This window comes from Barbus barbus (genome assembly GCF_936440315.1).
Source record: "Barbus barbus genome assembly, chromosome: 33".
NCBI classification, from domain to species: Eukaryota; Metazoa; Chordata; class Actinopteri; order Cypriniformes; family Cyprinidae; genus Barbus; species Barbus barbus.
Window position 1 is genome coordinate 2,978,894 of NC_136761.1, and position 23,128 is coordinate 3,002,021.

General features: G+C 38.3%; 1 protein-coding gene across 1 annotated transcript in view; it reads right to left on the bottom strand.

Moving 5' to 3' along the window:
* gria3b (glutamate receptor, ionotropic, AMPA 3b) overlaps positions 1 to 14,875 on the bottom strand; it is a 115,092-nt gene extending 100,217 nt beyond the window's left edge. Inside the window, exons 1-2 of the mRNA XM_079390144.1 lie at positions 14,677 to 14,875; positions 14,103 to 14,261 (exon numbers count right to left, since the gene is read on the bottom strand). Coding sequence (XP_079246270.1) covers positions 14,103 to 14,261; positions 14,677 to 14,755 — 238 coding nt within the window. The 5' untranslated portion in view covers positions 14,756 to 14,875. The remainder of the gene's footprint in view (positions 1 to 14,102; positions 14,262 to 14,676) is intronic.
* Positions 14,876 to 23,128: the final 8,253 nt, after the last annotated feature.

Sequence of the window (23,128 nt, forward strand, 5' to 3'; positions counted from 1 at the left end):
TTTAGACTACACACACTGTAAGTAACTTGTCAACTCCATGTCAATTAGTAGTCATTCGAGTATTAGTAGACTGTCTGCTTAATATCTGCTTTCACTTTATTTTGATGCTGCACCAACAGACATTTTACCGACTATAAGTGACTTTGCAAGTCAGCATATTCTACTACCCAACAGTCTAATAACTTTCTAAGAGAGTTAGTTGACATGTAATTTGCAAAGTTATTTATAGTCAGTAGAATATTTAAAGTTGACTATTAAAATAAAGTGTGACCAGTTAGACAAATATTGAGTTGAAAGTATTTAATCTAAGTACTCTGCTAAAATGCAAGGTATAAAAAGTCCAAATTATACTTTTGTAAAAAAAAATTGTCTGAAGCATAATGACAATAAAGACATTATATTGTTTACAGAAATAACTTATTTGCTTCTGCATAATTTAATATCTCAATCAACATATCATTATATGTTCAACATGTCATTATAAAATCATACTGTTTTTAGATATATTTAATCGGTCTTAAACTTACAGCTGCCTTTATACTTGAGAAGGGGGTCCTTTGCAATGGGATCACGATATTTGGGGGAATTTTGAAAACCCCTGGTCTGAGATGTTATCCATGTCAATGTCACAAATGATTCAGGACAAGTTAAGTGTGGGAGTTTTGAGCTGAATACCAAGTATGAGGAGTAGTAATAGTAATGCAATCATTTAATAATCAGTACATAGATTAGTAGTAGTATTTTATTTTTATTTTATTTTTCATATTGTGCCTTCAGTCGTCATATAGAGCTTTCAGGGAGTTTTATTTATTTATTTTTATATATTCTTTTACATCCTCTTTCAGCACATTATTTGTGCCCTTGTCCGTTCTCTGTTGAAGATATCATTCCTCTTAAAGTATACAAATGAATTGCCAATCGTCCTGGGCCCTTGATCCTTCCTGGTTTCTTTCAGCAGAATATCAAATGCACTTGTCTCCATAGCCTGCTTTCAAATCTCTTCAAGCACATCCATGGAGAAGAGAACAGATGAAGGTCCTTCCTATCATCTCCTAATGGCCATGATTTGATCAGCACACGTAAGATTGAATGAAGCCTCCATACACAGGTAAGCAAGTGTGATGTGATTGTAGAGGACAAATGCTAAACGGGTAATAACTCTGAATGGTATACTCACTTGCTATGTTTACTTTGCTTGTGGTAGATTTGAAAAGGTTAATTTATTGCCACCAATAACAGTCAATTAGAAATTCATAAACAATGTTTGCAGGCCTTCATGGAGGTCTCTCTGGAGATACATTTTCAATAGTGTGGTAGATGACAATGTTGTATCTATGTTATTAGTGGTGTTTTGCACACATATCATTAATGTATACAGTATAGTACATAATATAACACTTAGTATAGATCATTGTGAATCTGCCAATGTTTCAATATTTATTGTTGTACATATCGCTGCTGTTTGGAAATGAAATGTCTGGTGAGTGGCGCTCAAGGTTTATGGTCTACTATATTTGAGAATAACATGCCACCTACACTAAACCCAACCCTAAACCTAACTGATAGAGTTCACAAAAACAAATGTGAGAAAGAAACACCTTTTAGCCAATGTTCCTTTCAAGGAAAGTCTGTTCACTCGGCGGCCATATTTGCAATGCCGCCAGGCAGCTCATACAAGACCAAGTCCTTTCTAAATGAATGAGGGAATCCTGAAATCTCAAAAACTGCTCACTGAACTCGCAAATTAAATTACATATTTAAAGTCAGCAACAAAATCTAAAATGAACTGCCCCATGAATGTTGTTTCTTATGCTGAAATAGCATTTAAAAAGCTATTTTTTCAGGCTAGACCAGCCAATGAGTATGCGCAGTCATAACGCACTTACAACTGCGCATGCACATTAACTGTTTACACATTAATGGGAACCGGAGCTTATAGTGGCCGCTGCAGTGACACAATGACGTTACCAAACAGCGACTGGCTTTAAATCTTTATTTACCGATTTGTGTGAAAAGGAATGAAAGTTTTAGTGGTTTACTGCCACTAGTGTTCACTTCATTATGGAATCACAGTGAATTACTGTAAATGTTTTAGGTAGGTATATGTTTAGGAGTTTTGCAAAAAATGTACGTTTTGGTCACTTTATTTTAAGAACCAATTCTCACTATTAACTATGGCTTTTAGGATTAAGGGATCTAGAATATGGTTATGCAGAATAAGGCATTAATATGAACTTAATAAGTACTAATAAAAAGACAATATGCTAGTAATAGAGAGAACTGGTCCTTAAAAAAAGTATTACTGTTTTTTTGCAAAAAGGCACACCCCCCCCCAGTGTTGCAATATATAGAGAAAATCACTAGGTGGTCAACTCATTTGTCTTGGGCCAGTAAGCATCTACCTAGCAACACCCTAGCAACAACCCAGAAAACTCTACTGTATAAACTGCTTTATTATGCCTTAACAACCACCCACAATGTTCTAGTGAGTACTCTGACAAGGTGTACTCATGTTTGCTTTTGGGAAATGTAAAATCTTATATTTCTAAGACGATCCCAGGGTTAAAGAAGAAGCCAGTAGATGAACCATATGCAGTTACTGTATGTGTATATGTTTGTGAAGCCGTGTATTCATTCTCTGTCCATTCTCTGAGTCGCTACCTGAACAGTTGATCCATGGTGGGACAGCAACTGTCCACTTGCCCTGAAGACATCCTCCCTCTTATTTGACAGATCCCACGATTCTGACTGGAGACCCGGGCATAAGTTGCTTTTTTTGGCTTCAGATTGCGAGGGGGAGAATGACCTGACAAAACACCTCCGGTGGACCAACGCTCTGGCTAATGAGGACAGCGCTGGGCCAAGATAGCATAGACTGTCAAGGGCATCTGTGAGAGAAAGTCATGCATGACTTCACAATTTCATGTTAAAATAAAAGCGAGAGACAGTTAGGAAGAAAGAGACAGAACAAGTCAAGTCTTTCATCTTTCAACCTGTCATTACATATGCTCTTTGCAGCTGAGAGTTTGATCATATTACAAGCTGTGCTGTCCTGCTGACTGACAGTCAAGAGAAACCTTGCCACTCACGAGAGATTAACAGTTTGTCAAACATTCTTAAAAACCACCCCTTTTGCACCACAAATAATGTGTGCTCCTGTAGTGCTACCGGCAGAGCATGACACTGCCAACGTCGCAGGTTTGAAGTCCAGATAAAACTAAACAGCAAAGCTATACCGTACAAAGTGGTCAAGGCTGGGCTTGCTAAGATTCGCTCCTGCTGCTAGATACTGTAACTAGACTGTCTGGTTCAAAACAACAGATTTGTCTCATTCCAGGATGGTTTGGAGCGGAGAATGGAAAGCCTGAAGTGAAGCTGGAAATGAGTGATTGCAGAATGTTTTGAGTGAGGAGGGTTTTGATGTCCGTCACTCCGCTCCACTCACATACTCCGATCCAGACCGGCTTTCAGGTAGGGCTACACGATAAATCTCATGCGATTGTCATGTGCATCTCATCAGTAAAGCCGGTTCTGTGATTAGTAGTAAATCTCCATCACGTGCTTTCAGATGGAGCGGCATTTAATACACAGCCGTAGATTGCTGACAAGCTACACAATATCGCGTTCATAATCGCAGATGAATCGCCTTCGATTATGAATGCGATTGCGTACTGTCTTTGTATTAAAAGCCCATAACATTTGTTACGGTTACGCCTGGCATCCACACTACTCTGGAGTTTTCGACCCTCCAAAACAGAGACGTTTGCAAATGCAGATCCCGTTTTAGTTTGAAAACTCTTTGCATTTCATTGTAGACAGATTAAAACAGAGGCTTTTGAAAACGAAGCTGTGGCTGTCCACATTCGCTCCCTAATTGGGTCGTTTGGATGAACAGTGTACAATATTGCTTTTTTAGTCCAAATTTCCACACATTTGGAGAACTGTTGGTATCTTCACACGTTTACTTTATATATCTTTAGACAGAATTTTCATTTTTGTTCATTTCCTGATTTACACGATCTGATAAGTATTAGCGGCTTCTAGCACTATGCTTTCTCTTCCGCGATCACTGTTATGACAAACTTCCATGTTCTGTTCTGTACACAACAAACCAAAAGAAACGTTACTATGCATGAAACATGGATCTAATAAACACATGAATACAGTACCATATGATTTGTATATGATTTTCATGGGATTCTGCCTATTTTCATAACAATAAAGAATGCAAAAGGCTACACATAACATATTTCAGCAACATCATATCACCAAACCTCCATTAGATCGCAGTTGGAAGTTATTACAAACACTCGTTGGTGGTTTAAAGTGAGTTTTTAGTAAAAGCGTAATATATTATGTAGCATGATGCTACAGCGTGCATGCATTTTTGGTCGAGTAGTGTGGATAGAGATCTTTTCTGAAACACAGAGGAAACACCAGTGTGGATTTGTTAGTTGAAAACAACTACGAACTAACCAGTTTACTTGATTTGAACCTCTTATTCATGTGGTTGTTGTATAAAAACAACATCTGCGATATTCAGTACAACTGCACTCATGCTCATATTGCTCCATTAATTTCACAGTTCTGTTTGCTGCCACTAGTAGCATTCCCTACTAGTCAAGCAAATGTGAATAACATAAAATCAAGCTTTGTTGTAGCTCTTTCGCTGAAACGTAAAACAGCAGACTCCAGAGCAACGTGTCCATATAACCATCTGCTAGCCGGGTGTGTAAGAAACTGGCGGGTCCCATAAAAAAAGGGGTAGGCACATGTAAAATCTTGGCAGAGGAGATGCACACCATTAGCCTAATGACAGAATGAAAGATGGGCGACTTTGTGCAAACGGAGAGATGAGATTAAAGGGCCTAGGAATGCAAATTCTTTCTTTAACAAAAATCAAGGAAAGTAAGCTCACGAAGAGAACAAAAAAAGTGCAGCGGTCTCACTGTTCGTGCTGCTAGGAGGAGGACACACTCAGCTTTAATTCAGCTGCGGCCATCAGAAAAGAAACGCTGCACCCAGTCTTTTCATGTTGCTTCTTTGAACTGCTCGTCTAAATGTACCTGCGACTTCAAGCCTTGAATGGCATAATGGGAAAACAGAAGTAATTAGGGAGCTACCGCCGTCCCCTCCCCTTTCACCTCTTGTCAACCGTACTTCAAAGTAGCACATCTGTCTTAGTCTTAGGCAAGAAAATGTATTGAACATTCAAAGCCTTGTCTGGAGGATTAGCACGCTCAAATATTGTTTAGCTAGTGTCACTAATTAATTTAACACACGGCTTCAAAATCACTTTAACATGCAACGCTGTAAGTCACAGTAATGTTGGGAGAAGGAATAAACTTCTAAAGACGAATGTTCTGAAATTAAAGTCACAGAGAACTGAAGCTGAATTTTTGGGCATCAATTAAATTCAAACTATTGTCAAAACGTTTTGTAACACTTTAGGTTAGGGAATGCCATTTACCATTGCTTGCTAGCATGCATGTTACTACCATATTGGCTGTTAATGAGTACTTATAAAACACATATTAATGCCTTATTCTGCATGACCATATTCTAGATCCCATAATCCTACCCAATACCTAAATATAACTACTACAATAACTGCTGGTCACAATTTATTTTAAGGTCCAATTCTCACTATTAACAAACCATTAACTATGACTTTTGCCTCAATAAACTGCTTATTAATAGTTAGTAAGGTAGTTGTTAAATTTAGGTGTTGGATAGGATTAGGGATGTAGAATATGGTCATGCAGAATATGTGCATTGCAAGAACTAATAAACAGCCAATATGTTAATAATAGGCATGCTAATAAGCAACTCCTTTATAGTGAGAATTGTTCCCTATACTAAAGTGTTACCTAAAGTAACTGTCTTACTATCAATAAGCAGTAATCAGGAGTTTATTGAGGGAAAACAATAGTGCATATGTGTTCCCTAATCTAACGCGTTACCAAGTTTTCAAACTAAATTATTTTCAGATAGGATCCTAAACACAACATCATTCTGTGACTGGTTGCCCACACATATAGCCCTACATCAAACTTATGGCACTGGATGCACACACAGAATCACAGTGTTTACCGTTTTATGGAAATACCCATAGTTGCAAGTTGCAAAAAAAAAAAAATGTTATCACAATGTTAAATACTTGTGAAATGAAATGTGTGAAATATGTGAAATGACTTATCTAACCAGAAAAAAAGCAGGGCATTTTATTTTATTTTGTTAAATGGAATAAGTGTTGCATGCAGGAATAGAACCAGATGTGAATGTGAATGACTAAAGTTTAGTGTTATGTGTTATGACAGGTTATGACATATTGATTATGTGAAAATATATATGCATACTCATTCTATTGGGTCAGTTTTGATGACTTTAAAATGGGACAGAAGAATATTTGAACAAAAAAAAGATTATACATTACAGCTTTAAAAATTTGACAAACAGAAAAGCAACAAAAATGCCTCTTTTTTCCTGCAAAATACAAGTTCACTAATTGACTAAACAAAATTCTAATGGACTTTGACACGGTCACAAATGTACTTGAGGCTATTTGCTCTGTCTTATCAGAAGTAGTATGGCAATAGCAAAAGCATTTTTTTTTTTTGGTGAAACTTAGAGAAACGTGCTTAGAGAAGCACGAGACAAAACAATGCACAGCAGTTTGATTCCAATTTGGCTATATTGATCCCATCAGAGAATGGCAATTTTATAAGCATTGGTAGGACAACTTGTTTCATATTCCAATCAAGAGAATGTATTCCACCTCATGATTTAGGTACATTTGTAATTTCAAGCTGAAAGAGATTTGCAGAAGCTATGCGAGGCAGTTCAGCTGTTAACAATGCCCTGGCACACAATAAGAAATTGAAATCTCAGTCAAATAGCATTCAGTTTGTTTTAAATTCTCACAAACATCACAGGCAATTTCCTCGTTTTTGGAGGGTAAATATCTTGTTTTATCTACTCTGTAAAAGCATTGTTTAAAAGCTTTGTGCTTAACACACTCCAGAGATTGTTTGAGAAAACCACAGTCGGAACCCAAAAGTGGCGCACAAAAACTACAACGAGCAACAGAAGCAAAACCACGTACCAAACACAAATCAGCACGCTTGGAGGACGATTCATGCGTCTTGGCAGATACATCCGCTGTGAGCAGCACAAAACAAAGCAAAGTGTTCAAAAGTTTATTTTTTCCAAAGTTCCACTTGAAAAACTGAGACTTGCTTAAGACTCGATTTGGCAGCAAACAAACGCAGGATTACATTCACCGTGACGAAACGAACACAGACCTGTGACTGAACGAAACACGAGAAGATAAAATCTTCTCACGGAGACTGAGATAAAATGTAAATATTTGCAGTCGCAACAGATGTGCTCTATTAAGTGCAATATGTTAAAATCTCAAATATGCTGCGTTCTGCAAATATAAAGACGTCCCGCTCTCCCAGAAATAATGTATGCTGTCTGGGAAGATTCATATCTCATTACAGTGGGGAGTGACAGAATGCAGAATGTACTTGGGTACTGAATTAATGTAAACAAAACATGCTTAAATGTGCTGTTTGCTTTGCAGTCGCAGTTGCCATATTGTGCATACTGTCTTCACAGTACACATCACAGCTGATTCCCTATGGCAAATGCAGCCCTTATCTCAGGCTCTAGCAATCGCTCTACTTTGTTGTGCTTAACATACCTTAGTGACTCAGAAATCTGTCTCAGTCAATAGGCAGTAGAGGTGAAATGTCATTTTGAGTATTTATTCTATTATTTTGGTGAGCCCTGCATTTCTGCCAGAACATTTTGCAGCGGATGGCCGTTTCATTGTGCTTGTGTGGCAGACAGTTTTGACAGAGCTGTCTTTGGTGTACAAGCAGTTCTACATCACCATTACGTCGCTCGTTCAAATGTATATTCTTCTGTTCTTCAACAGCTTTTGAAAGGAGCAAATTTGTTATTATTAAAGTGTAAAAATGAAAGACTAAGATGCAAGAAAACGTTGAACGGTCACAATAACTGCCGGTCTCTTTCCCTGGCGATCCGTTTCAGATGTCAGGGGGGAATCTCACAAAACCTGTCAAGAAATGTTCAGGTTTCACTACAAAATCCAATAAAACAGTATTTTGTGTGTGTGTGTGTGTGTGTGTGTTCTTGTTTATGCAACATTTTGGGGACCAAATGTCCCCACAAGGATAGTAAAACCTGAACTTTTTGACATTGTGGGGAGGGAACAAAATAGTAAAAATAGTAAATGATGTTTATCTGAAAGTGTAACAATGCAAACAGGTTTTCTGTAAGGGTTAGGTTTAGGGTTAGGGGATAAAAAATATCTAAAGTAATAGAAGTCTATGGAAAGTCCCCACAATTCACAGAAACAAATGTGTGTGTGTGTGTGTGTGTGTATAGACACACACAGTAGTGCATTTGTATTTTTTCACACATTTACAACAGTAACTTCTACATTTATACATGTATAAAGTTATAAACTGTATTAAACCACTAAATGAGTACGTGGTGTACTGTATGTATGCTGATATACATAAATGTTCTACAGTACAGTATAAGAAACTATTGAGAATCACCTTTGAGAATAATGAAAAACAAAAACAACAACAACTAATGATGAATGAGAAGGAAAAAATGATTATGCTAAATTGCATAGCAAATGCATTTATCTACCATGAAAACCAAATTTCTTTTGGTTTTGGGGTGACACATGACCCATCACTGAATGAGTTTTCTTACAAAATACAGAAACCTCATCAAAATGTCCCCAGACTACATAACTCCAGCATCATTAGAAATATAAAAAACAACAACTGTACAGCCAAAAATATAATCTCAGAGTACAATCAACTAGAACAATTTGAGAAGCAGTCTCATTACTTTGCTCAGTCATTCATAAACATTGGTTTGCTTCATTGTCACATTGTAAACAGCAGTTACCTAAATTATTGATTGATAACCTGACAGCAAAACAGTTGAACAACAAAAAACCTTTATGATTGTAAGAAGCAAAACATGTATCCATTTTCTCAGCTTTTCAGTGCCAGTGTGGTACTCATATTAAATAGACAAAAACAACTTGCTAAAGCACTTCTTCCCAAACATTCCTCTTCCCTGTTGACTGTCCAAGTGAATTTACAGTAAATTGATGCTCTTCGGGCCGACATTTGAGCCACCAAATAGTCTGATCTTGGGCAGAAAGACACGGCCAGGATCTACAAGCTAGTAACTAGGAACGAACAAATGATTTTGTTTGCGTTTCAGGCCTGCTGTGTAAATGTGGGCTGCTGGGCTCTGTTCTTAATGAAGGTTTACAGGGAGAGACATGTGACGCCGCTTCAGCCTTGAAGGAACATCGCTTCCCTTAAATAGATTCACCTTAAAAGACATCTACTCCCATGTGACAAAATTAAATTAATATGCACTGATTTTATATAGAGCAACCAGCACGAAAAGCAAGGCGAAAACTGAAATCTTGAAACATGTTTCATTGAGTTAGCTACACAGATTTGCTATTCATAAAGCTTTATATCTCACTTGGAATCTTTATGACGCATATTTCCAATCCGGTAACATATTAAAGACAAGTGAACCAAGAAATTATATTAGGAACCTGTTATGCATGCTACAAAGTAAGGCAATTTTTGAGGAGAGTATATTGTTCCTTATTGTGTGAAAGATAGTGAATACACTGTGTACTACAACTCCTCATGTTAAGACATAAGCCAATGAATTTACACTGAGAATGAGTTACAGCAAGTACCACTATTACTACTGCTCATACTTATAAGGGCCTGAAAGTAACCGCTTTAGAAAAACCTTGGACCCAAACAGCAATACATTTTCATTTGGAAAATGTATCTGATTGTAATTGCACCAATCCAATATCCTTTCTGCATTTTTGACTTGCTGTTAAACAAATCTCTGATTTTTAAAGCCACACGGGTAAAAAGAAAACACTTAGACATGACTGTGATTGCTTTAGCACATTCCATCATCTAAACACACTCGGCAACACAACGATTTGGAGATTTTATCCAGCAACCTTCAGATGTTTTATGCCACTTTTGAAATGCAAAATGAAAAGTGTAGCTGTCACGTTTGAGGAGTAATGGAAAATACTTCTTTACTGTAGGTTTTACGGTTTCTCAGTGGATGCAGGAACAGAAAAAAAATCTATTATTCTAACATCAAACATTCTTCCATATGAAATGTTGTCATGGATACCTGTAATTAAGAGTGCTGACATTTACAAGAATATAATCACTACACTTAGCCACAGGGCGAGTGCATTTGTATGAAGCTAATAATCATTTAACCAACAAAGTCAGTTTACAGATAAACAATGTTAGCCTAGAAAAAACTTATTTGGTTTGATTTTTATTGGTTAAATCAGGTAAATAAAAAAGAATTGGGATTGCTGACATTTTCTTTGAAAGTCTCTTCTGCTCACCAAGGATACATTTATTTTGATCAAAAACAGTAAAAATATCAAATATTATTACAATTTACTATTTTCTATGTAAACATATTGTATTTCAGCACCATGCTGATTTGCTGATCAATAAACATTTCCGATTATTATCAATGTTTGAAACATCTGTGCTGCTTCATATTTTTGTTGAAAACTGTGATACATTTGATTTTTTTAGGATTCTTTGATGAAAGGAAACTTCAAAAGAACAGCATTTATTTGAATTAGAATTTAGTTTTCAACATTATATGTGTCTTTACTGTCACTTTTGAACAATTTAATGCATCCTTGATTAATAAATTTTTTTTTTTTTTTTTTTTTCATACTTACCCCAAGCTTTTGAATGGTAGTATATCATGGTTTCCACAAAAATAATAAATAAATAAATAAAATAAAATACAATAATGAAGTGTTTTCACTTTCACAACTGTTTTCAACATTAATAACAACCAGAAATGATTCTTGAGCAGCAAATCAGCATATTAAAATGATTTCTGAAAGATGAAGACTGGAGTAATAATGCTGAAAATTCAGCTTTGCATCACAGGAATAAATTACATTTTACAATATATTCACATAGAAAACAGTGATTTTAAAATGTAGTAATATTTCACATTTTTAACTGTATTTTTGATCAAACAAATGCATCCTTGGTGAGCAGAAGAGACTTTCAAAAATCTTACCATTCCCAAACGTTGGTTAAAGTTTAATATCAGTTTAAAAGGTTAATATCAATGTTAACAAATAAACAAATAAATATTGCTAACAAATAGTCATAACCAGTTTAATAAGCATTATTTTAGCACATTCACACTGACACTGGATCCATTCTGGTATGAAACGTCCATTTTCAACATCCATAAAAATTCCAAATGGATTAAATGAAATCCCAATTTATTTTTTATTTTATTTTTTGTCAATACCCTGTTTAATATAAGATCATCATGCCAGCTAACAGCTTGTGCCACATTTAAAAATGACACTGGCATTAAAAAGTGATAATGAATCAGATGTTATAGACATTCTTGAGTAATTTTCTCAATGCTTTGTAAGGAGGCTCTCAGGACTGCTGCACCCCTTCATTTATTTGGATTGCTAAAATCCAGTTTCCTTCTCCCCCAGCCATGTGCTCCTCAATGTTCTCAGTTATTTATTCACTCATTTTCTTAACGCCTATGCTCTTATCAGTGCAGACACCTCATTAGTATGTGATCGCCGCTCAACATAACATGGAGATCCACGCCACCTTAACCACACTTAACCCCCACCTTGACACTTCCAGTTTGATTGGCTGCCTATGTGTAGGGTTTTTCTTCTTTTTTTTCTAATGCCAGTCAGTGCAGTAAAGCAATATGAGGTCTGTTTTTTAATGAGATGACACTGCAGAGGTTAGAGAGAGGTTTACAGATCCACAAGGGTGCTGAGGATCAGATCAGCACAAAAGTGTGTGAATGAGTAAAGCAACTGGTGGAGAGCTTCACTGAATGTGCTAAATAAGTGAAAATATTCAGTTCTAAGGGCTTGCTGGATATCACGGTCAGATATCAGATAGCAACTGAAGCTGCACATCTACAGAAACTTGCTTAATATGCGTATACAATAATGCATATAACTGTGAAGTAATGATAAGTGTACTTTTGGTTTATCAGACATCTATAGTCAGAAATCCAAGAAAATGGTTTGTCAGGCTGATAAATCTGATAATGCATGGATATTTCTAAATTTAATGGAACTGAATTAATAGAAATGGTCATTTTTTCACCTTAGGGTGGCCTTTTAAAATCATCGCTAATTTATACTTTATCCAATGGTACGTAATTAATAAAATAATTAATTTGAATCCAATAAATCAATGACCTATTTGTAAAGTCACTTACTTTGATCCTGAATGAATGAGCTGTTTTGAATGAATCAGTGACTCACTCATATAGACAGTGACTTGCCACCACCTACTGGTATTTTACTGTCTTATGTATTTTCTCATACAATGCTTCATATTTCTATATTCACTATCTGTTATATTTAAAATGTTAATCCCATAACATTATTTATGCAATTGTAAATCACAATGTAAATGCACACATGACATCTCCGAGCTGCATTAAACAGTCTATGTAAATATATCTAAATGCCACTTCATATACTGCTTCTGTGCTGCAGTGCAAAGATATATTTTTTGAGCCCTGTGGTGTCTTATTATTCTAAATATTATTCTAAATGCATTTATTGACTACATTTAAGAATTTACAAGAAAAAGTTTGCATAGACAAAAAAAACTGCCCTCAAAAATGCCACTGAAAATCAGAATAAGATTGCAGATATTTAAACGTACTGGACAGGTTTAGTACTCGCTGCTACAGGTTTGGTTTCATAAAAATGTCACATCATCATTTCCAAAAAAAACTACCATCAACTTTCCCAGTGGATAATTTTGTTTATATCTATTCACCACCCTCCTCTCTAAATATCAATATTGGCCAACCACTGTTTAATAAAAAAAAAAAACCTAAGATGAAAAGTGAGTGTACAAAGTCTAGTAGGTAATATTCAGTCCCCCCCCACAAAAAAATAAATAAAAAATCTTTGTGTTTCTCCAATAATTCCATAACAAACTGAGGTTGTGTAATCATTTATGCTATCTTTCTCACACCTATCTGTACCTCTACAGTGCTGGGGTTATTCAGCGTTGCCAAGGGAACTTGCTTTTGAATTCAAAGTGATTTTGACTCAGAAATACCGACAGACTGTGCCCACAAAGCACTTCTATCACGGAATGCTCATCCTCTTATTGCAACACTTTCACTTGCAAATCAGACTGGGCAAGCATGGGTGCCGCAAAAGAACTGTCATAATTACAAAGGGATTCAATCACAAAAACATCAAAGCAGAAATACAAAACGACTTGTCATGTACTAAGCAAGCGTGACGCTAAAGCCAACCACAAAGACTGAGGGGAAAAAAAACTAAACATTTTCAAAAGCAAGAATTCTGATAAATATCAGACGTTTCTTAGAGAAAAAAACAAGATGCTAGAAAAAAGTAATATCAGGCCGAAACTATGAAATTCTCTCCCGGTCCCTCCGTGACCTCTCCACCCTATCCGAACTCGAAACCCAGCTGAAAACACATCTCTTTGTGTTATGGTACTCTGGCTTCTAAATTTAGCCGTATCTGTTCTGTCCTTGTATTTTTTTATTTTGCTCTTATTTTGTGTCACTGTATGCCTTGCTTTCGTTATGATTTGTGCGACTATCATTAATATCAAGCTATTCAATACCAATAAATTGCATCTGAAGTCCACAATGAGGCTTGGTGTTAATAGGTGGTGCACAACTGAAAGCAGTAACTGGATCATTACAAGATTACAGGATAATATATGGGGTAATAGAAACTCTTCACTGCAGAATAGCCCACTTCAGTGTTTCTCCACTTATTATATTGCTGAATTAATCTGAAATCTGTCAAAGTAGGGACTGGTTTGTTACAGATGGACAAAGATGATGATTATCACAGTTCATGGAAAAGGTTTGCACACATCCTCAGATTATTCCTCAGTCTCGTTCAGGCAGTGATATGAAGCAGCATCGAGGTAAAAGCTCACAGTACTCACATGCATGAGTGACAGAGAAACTGTTGGAGGACTCCAGGTTATCTACGTTGTAATTGAGATGGAAGGGTTTCTCAGTCGTGTTCTGATTGGTGTTGTAGAGCTGCACAGCGAATCTGAAAGCGCTGTGTTCTTGCACGGTGGAACGCATGAAGAGCCCACCTTTATGAAGACCAAACAGCAATGAATCAGAGATGATGCATAGATTTCATGCTTATAAAGACTGTATAAAACACCTGGCTTTAACATTTATGGATGTGTTCCAACATTGTTATACACGGACTTAATTCGATTCGCCTCCATTCGTAGGAAGGAACTTTCTCTTAAGTTTATGAAAAGCGATTGATAGCTGACATGCATGCAGAGCGGAAAACCTAGACATTTTTGCATAATCGTTTTATTACTTATGAAAATTCTGTTTGGTATCATTGGCGATGATTCCTTAGATTGCGTTAGTGCACTTAATACCGCGGGCAATAATACCGTCTTCACATAGCCTATCACCTAATGCACATGCATCGAAACCACACATCGACACACAAAGCCAAAGAAATCAAGCATATCCGGACGGACTCACCGATATTTATTTGATTGGGGAAGCCAGCTAGAGATGTGCCGAATAGCCATGATAAAAAAAGCAGCGCGCTTTGAGCCATTTTCTCTTCTGCCTCAAAAATCAAGCCTTAGAAAACGAACTGTTTGAGGAGAATCATAAACGCAGAAATCCAGCCGTGAGTGAAGCGGAGCGACTCATGGAGAACAATTCTTCTGCATGTGAGGAGAGAGACAGACTGAGAGACAGAGAGAGAGAGAGAGAGAGAGAGAGAGAGACTGGTGCTGAAGATGGTCGAGGCGACTGAGAGCATCACATTCAGAGTGAGTGCGAGCGGCTCCTCCAGTTGGACCAGCAGGGCGATATTGATCAAACTTGAGCTGACGTTGAAGAAGAAGGAGATTTGGTAACACTTTCTATGAACCCTGTAGATTTAATGCATGCGTTATAGAGGTTTTTCATAATGCATAATAGTATAGTTGCTCACGAATTAACGGAGTCACATTTATAACACTTAAATATTATATAATAAATAAACACTATAAACAGTTAAATCTGCCCATAAAACGCTACAATGCATTATAATATGTTTTAAGTTATAACAAATAAATATACTGTCAATTGCAAGCAAATACAATTTCTCTGTTGCATTATAGGCCTAACATTTACCTATTCATATAATAAACGTCATTCATAGTGCACATTGCAAGCAGATGTTTTTCATAAATTATTTTAAGTACAGTTAAGCTACCGCAAATACAGTCTATTCGTAAACTTTTAAAGAATATAATGCGTTTTAACATGATGTTACGCATGCCTGGTCTATCTAGACATGACTAGGTTATTAGCCCAATGTAATACATTCTACCTGAGGTTATTCTCAATATTCATGAGGACATTCATCTAGTTGATGCACGCCATAAGAATAAAAATACATTGAGAAGCAGTTCCAGTAAGTGGAAACCAACCGGCTAATATCATATTAAATGACCTCAGCGGCACCATGTCAAGGGTTCGTGGAGTTTATTCAAAGCATGTAATTATCTTAATTAAAACGCAACATTTGATATGTGACAGGCAGCCTTTTGATGTGTTTAGGTGTGTGCAATGCATTTATTTATTAACCAAACCAAACGCTGTCATAATGATAGGCTACTGGAGCTGCTGGCATTACATGCAGCGCTCGGTGCAGACGGGGTCACGTGGAAGGAAGACCGCATGATATTGTTTAGGAAGGCGCTGACGCGTAACCTGAAGCTCTTTAAATTGAGCACCATCGATCGCTTTGTTAGGAATCGTTGACCGTGGCGATTGGATTAACAACGGCATGAAGTAAAGCAGTCATGTTGCTGTTTGGGTTTAAAGAGAGAAAGTGTGTTTTAAAAAGTTGAGCCTTGGGCACGTCGTGTTTAAACGTGACACAAACAACATAGAGACGTGTGTGCACAGATCGCCAGTTTGCACAAATCAGTTTTGATGCAACACAATGGAGCACTGTCGATGTGTCTTTTCAAAAAAGTTTGTAATTTGACACATCTCATTAAAACGCAACACGTAACAGAAAACATCGAGAAGCGACGCGATGTCCAAAGACGTCCATCTGACGCATGTGTTCATAGACCAACAATTAATAGCATGGCAGACGGAATGCGCCACAAAACACAATACACTCGTCTCTCACAGTCACACAGACTGCTGAATAGTGTTAATGAATTAAGTGAATAATGAATGTGGACTCAGCAAAGAGACCTAGTTGTGTTTCGTTACGACGACCCTTTTATATTGCAGCTATTATTGAGTCGGGCTGCTGTCCATGGTGCTGAACACATTCGACTCCAGATATTTAATTTCGTTTATTGTAGATTGATGATGTGGAAAGATTGCCCTGGAGTGTGCTTAATATTACAGTGTTCAATACTCTGTATTTACACAAGTGAGTACTGTGTAAGTCTGTGTATGTGTAACTGCATGTAACTTTGCCCTGTTGCATGCACAATATAAAATTATAATTACACATTAATCTATAGCACATATCAATGCAGTTCAACATCTGTTATAACATTATTTGAGATCTTTTGCGTCTTTTATGGAGATTTTTAACTAAGGCACACATAGCCTTGCATTGTCTATGCTCTGTGTGTTTTTACCAATCGGAAGAACAATTCAAGGATGACAGTTCCATTTATCGTGGGCTGCAAAGCTCTACCAAAATTGAGTTTTTAATTGCATTGCAGACTGACAAGACTTCAGCGATTGATACTAAAATTGGCTTGTGCCCCCAGTGCAGCATTGCAAAGGGAAACGTCATTGCAAGTTCCCTTCAACAGCAATCTTGCAATCACTAGCAAATGTGCTCACCAAAAATGAGTAATAAAGAAGATGTAGTAGTTAATTTCAAAGCGCTCTGTTTTTGGTCTTGGGAAATTTGAATTCCCCACCATCTCCTAAAAACGAGTACAGTGTTTCAAACTGGTTAATGAAAACTGATAATAAACTAAATTAGAAATAATACACACAGTATGCAGAGATTCGTTTACGGTTTTTCTTCTGTGTTAAAAACGATTTGTACAATCTCTGAAATGTCTTCAGTTCAGTTTTTCAGATTCTGTTGGCTATTTATTCAATGTCATTCATATGACAGTTAAGATCAAATGCATCTTTGTAGTCTTCTGTGGTTAGGCGACATGAAGCGTGTTTCGTGAAGGTGAGCTTCCACACAGCAATATACAATACTCTTCCCAACATTAATGTGTCAGAGTGGAGGCGCAAATCAGACCCCAGCATTGATTTTTCTGAGACTGTCATCATTGCCATCTACTTATGAGCACTTGGGTCATTCACCTTACCATCATCATCAAATAAAAACTGATCCAATAATCATTAAAGGTTACAGTTTCATTGCTGCACCAAGGCAATAAAGGGAATTGATTAGATTTAAAGATATAAATAAGCATGCTTTCTAAACGATTTACCGACTATGGAAATGAAATAACTGGAAACCATAAAACAAACAAACAAACAAAACATTGTTATGACAATCAATGACAAACACCTGTAGTTCAGTCTTACAAGTGGGAAGTAAACATTAAGAATGTGACTAAACATTCAAACACCAAACAATAAACACAACTGGAAGGTAGTCAAGTTAATTTTATTTGCATAGCACTTTTCACAATACAGATTATTTCAAAGCAGCTTCACAAAGTAAAATATGACATGTAACATGTAAATAGTGAATAATGGATAGTTGAGATTTTCTAAGTCTCTATCACTTTATCTTATACTGGTAAAGTTGTATAACGTATGTGTGTTATATTGTCAATTTAAGTATTATGCCATTGCTCAACCCCCCCCCCCCCCCCCCCAAAAAAAAACAAACAAAAAAAAAAAACAAGTAAATCAACCATCACAATATTAAAACATGAAACCGCTAAAAGAGATCATAATAAGATATGAGCATTTTTTGCTCTTGTACAGTATGTTTGATAAGACACTATACCATAACTCTAATGTTCAGAGCCCAATGCTGTGTGACAATAAAAACAGTATGTGAGAAATTGCTATTATTTTCATTTTTAACTCTTAAAAAAAAAAAAAAAAAAAAAAAATTGGTAAACACAGAGAGCATTAAACACAGCATCTTTCCGTTTGAACAAATGGACCAAAATGTGATGCTAATAATAATAATTGTGTTACCATGTGACAAGAAAACTATAGAACAGGAAATGATGTCACAGAGGACCCCTGTAGACTCTGTAGACTATGGGGGCTTAATGTAACATTTTTTAATAATGATGTGAACATTCATAAGCTTGTATTACATTTCTAACAACTTGCCACATGCATTTTTCAACAACATCATTGTTCCCTTATTTTGGGACCTCTTTATTTTTTTTTCATGAACCCATTAACAATTCAGTCCTATTTTACTGTGCATGTTTGCTGTAGTTATATCTCGGATCGACGTGGTGGGGTTGGATGATACAAAGTAACAGCGATGTTTATATTTCCTGGATCCTCTGAAAAGGTGAGACTTTTTAATCTTTGCTTGTCGTGGTGATGGCCCAGATGTGTCACTACCATTCATTCACATTACCCCACATCTTGACTTGAAAAACATGCTCTGGAAAACTATGGGATGCAATGACAGGGGCAAAACGGCATCATTCAAAGAGACAGTTGGCTCAAGCCCCTCTACATCAGCGGAGCCCGGTGACATTTAAACGGGGAAAGAGCCAATTACTCTTTTTTTTTCTTGATGTCAAGTGCTCGGCTCCTTAGGTAAGAGCAAGTTTCCTTGAGTTTATGTTTACCCGTGCCATCGAAAGCCATGCAATTGCATGCCATCAACTAAATTCCAACTTCCTGAAGTGAGTACTGAACTTCCTGCATGGTGTTGTGTCGTCTGCTGCATACAAAATGGCCTTATTAAGAAATACTGTGATTGAGATTATAGTTATTGAAATGTGTCACGATGCTAGAGTCGGCGTGACACACTTACAGAAATAACCGCTTGGACAGTCTTTAAACGCCACACCGAGGGCTGTCACAACCCTTCTCATGCGATTTGGTTTCTCAGCAAACGCTCTTTGCAGAAGTGTGACAGAGGCTTCTGTGTTATCAGCTGAGCAGACTGACACACTTACAGGCCCCCAGGGCCAAAACAGGCATGGTCATGTGACCACACTCCTCAGCGTAACCGCATGGATCTCCAGAACGGAGCAAAGAAACACGTGCAGAGCTCGGCGTTTCATACGAGGAGAGGAAGAGACTGAAGTCTACATGAAATGCCATTCATAACTCTTACCTCTGACGTATATCAAAGTGACATGGGATATTCAGCAGGAAAACATGTATGGTGATGCTTGATGTTATCCAGTGAACATGAATGGGATTGTGAAAAGCAGGTGTTGTGTATTAGAATAGAGCCAATGGGGGAAGAATTTATCAAGGACAAGGAAAGACTTTTCAAAGGTGGAGCGACTTATTATATTTTTATCAAAGAATACAAGAATTACAATTCCTTCAAAATAAGGCCAGGAATGAGCATTTGGAAAATAAATAGTCATTTTAATTTCCTATAGGTTTTACTCTAGCTATTCAGATGGGATGTCTGGTCATTTCAAATGATGAGAGCCACCCAAATACATATTTGTCTAAAATGTTTATATTTAGCAACATTTTACCCATGATTTGCAAGAATCAGTAAAGTGATAAATGTTGGTATGTGACATTTGCTTTTGAGAAAATCAAAAAAAATAATAATAATCTTAATAGAAAGAGATGGATTGTTATATTTGGATGAATACAACTAAGTGTAATATATCAGGAATAAGTTAATAAATGTTCTTTCAGGGGAAAATGAATGAATTAATAAATAAATAAATAAATAAATTCTGGGTAATTAAAGCCAACGATTTATAATAATAATAATTTATGTATTTATTTATTTTTTAACAACACTGTATCATTTCATAAATGTTGTAAAAATGAAACAGATGTGCTAAGGTCAGCTCTGCTTTTAAAGAAAAGACAAATGGTTGATGTCTGTCATCACTCAACTTTACTAACAAAATGCCCATGATATACCCAGTCAGATGGCAATTTCATTTGCATGGATTCAGATTCACACAGGGGTCACTATTTGTCTGATCAGCTTGTTATTATTAAAAATTAATGATAATAATAAAAATAAAAGCAAAAAAAACAAAACAAAAACAAACAAACAAACAGACAGACAGACATACAGGCAGACAGACATACAGACAGACAGACAGACAGACAGACAGACAGGCAGACAGACATACAGAGAGACAGACAGACAGACAGACAGGCAGACAGACATACAGACAGACAGACAGACAGACACACACACACACACACACACACACACACACATTGGATATTTCACCAGTGACCACTGAACTGAATGTTTTCCAGATTGTGTGTTTTCCTCTGTCTACTGTCATTGACGTCTCAGCTCATGCAGTAGCCTGGAGCCCAGAGACCTTCTCCCTCAGTAGTGAAGGGTTTGGAACCGTGCTCATTCCTGCAGTGACATCAGCCAATCAGCATTATCATGACATAATTTCCCTGCGACTCGAGAGAGATGAGTCACATGGCTTCGGCTCAAAACTGTTGAGTGCCAATCCATACAGAACACTTCCAGAGCTGAACGCACCAGCCAAACAACTACCTCTGAGACGATCAGAAATGCTAAGGAATAACTTTCTCCAAGTTTCACAGACCTCCTTGATTTAGACTGCATGACATTTATCTTTGCAAAAGACAAAATCTTGTGCTGAAACCCTTGGGCTAGCTCCTTGTAATTAAATCAACATGATTCATCAGACGCTTGTGCTCTCCACCGTTTCACCATTGGAACGGACCCGTCTGTGTAAAGCAGCAGCGCTCTGACCCGTCTCCTCTGTTCCCGACACTCTATTACAATCAATTATGCATCTGAGTCATCACTTCAAAACAGATCAAGCCGGCCGCCATGCTCTAAGATTAATATTATAAGCGTTACACCTCCGTCTGATCACCATGGATATCACACCGACAGCCTTGGGTAGAGTCGAGCACCTGGCGAGGTGACAAGCACTCGTGTGCCCCTTGGCTCTGTCCGGCGAGGTGGGTATTGTTCGATACTGCGTGGCTAATTGAGGGGAAGAAAGAGGTTGTCACGGCTAATGAAAGAGATGAGGTGGTATGTCATTAGACGTCGCTTCTTTTCAGTCATCACTCGTTCGCGTGTGTCGTCAGGGGATGTAATCACTGCACTACAAGTACAGACGTCAGGGGAGTCTTAAACTAAAGCGCTGCATTATTACCATTTGAAATACTATTAAATATATGTGGAATAAATACGACTCTAGTGGCATAGCTGTTTGCAAAACATAACACAATGTCATTACTTTGCAATTATAAAGGCCTAAACATGGTCAGATAGAGCGGTTTGCAGCTTAGTACCAAATGGTATTGTCTGTCCCTGCAGTCTGATTGGACAAGCAGCACAGCAGCACACATTTCCAACTCTAATAGTAAATCAGCTTTCCACAGACAGCCATAAAACAGCCTCGCACATCTTGCAGTGGTAGTTAATGATATTGGATTCTTACATAAATAGAGCTTATGTGTGGCAAAAGTTGATATAATGCCTCTCTGTTGTATTTAATAAAAGAAAACACTTGCAACTACAGTGCGGAAAAAGTTGCTTGTCCATTAGAAGATAGAGGGAGATGAGATGTTATACACTGTAAAAAGTGAAAATGTGCAGAACTGGCTAGTTTTACTGACCGAAGAGATTATTTATTTATTTACTTACTAATTTCAGTTTTTTTCCCCTTTTTTTCTTTGTGAGTACTGTGACGAGTCGGCTGCCTCCCCCCTGTCCATCATCACCACCCCGTCCCGTATTCGCCGCCCTTCACCAGGCTCCCGACGGGAGTGGGTGTGTGAGAGAGGAGGGGCGCTGAACACCCAGGGCTGGCGGCGTGTGATGAGGCGCACCTGATGTTAATAGAGCCTCATCACCGCCGCTGTTTAAACGCCGAGCGCGCCTCTCCTCGGGAGACCGGTCTCTTCCCCGTGCATGCACGCTGGTGTCCTCGTGGGTCCAGGAAGGGTGCGTCGAGGAGGACTGCCGCACCCGTTAGGCGGCTGACCGGCCAGGATGCCGGGCCGTCCAGTCCCCCAGAAGCGCCGGGAACCTAGGAGTTGGAAGGAGCCGCGCAAGAGACGCCGCCGCCACTCGCTCCCGGCCCCGAGAGGGGAGCGCGTGCGGCCACCGGACTCCGCCCCTTCCCTGGACCCTTCCCTGACGAACACTACCCTCCTTCACTACCCCCGCGGCACAGCGAGGACACCAGGTTCCCTGTTTATTTGGACAATTTTCCCCTTGGACACTTTATTTTCCCTTTTTATTGTTTAATAAAAACCTCTCCGAGGCTTGACACCACACCCACTGTGTCTGTCGTTTGCTCCTCCCGCCACAGTGGTGGAGAATGCGGGCAGGCAGAGCTAGACAGCGCAGTTGGGCAAGATCTGATGACGTCGTCCCCTCTCGCTCGAAAAAAAAAGCCGTGGAACCCGCACGGGGACAGAGGAACAACGGAGACAGCCTCCCAGCCACCAAAGGGGTAAGTGACGTTCTGTCTATTGGTCATTTACCCTGTGGCTGGTTGAGGCTGATAACTAATACCCGGTTTCTCTGTCCCGGTTCCGGCGCGGTGCGAGAGGGAGAGTTGCCCGGAGAGGAATCCCTGCCCTGCCCACTCCGACCGCTGGAGCCTGGTTGAGGAAGGTAGCACTCCCGCGTGGGCGGCGACCCTAGGACGGGGATGTCGCTTGGGGGGGGGATGTGACGAGTTGGCTGCCTCCCCCCTGTCCATCATCACCACCCCGTCCCGTATTCGCCGCCCTTCACCAGGCTCCCAACGTGAGTGGGTGTGTGAGAGAGGAGGGGCGCTGAACA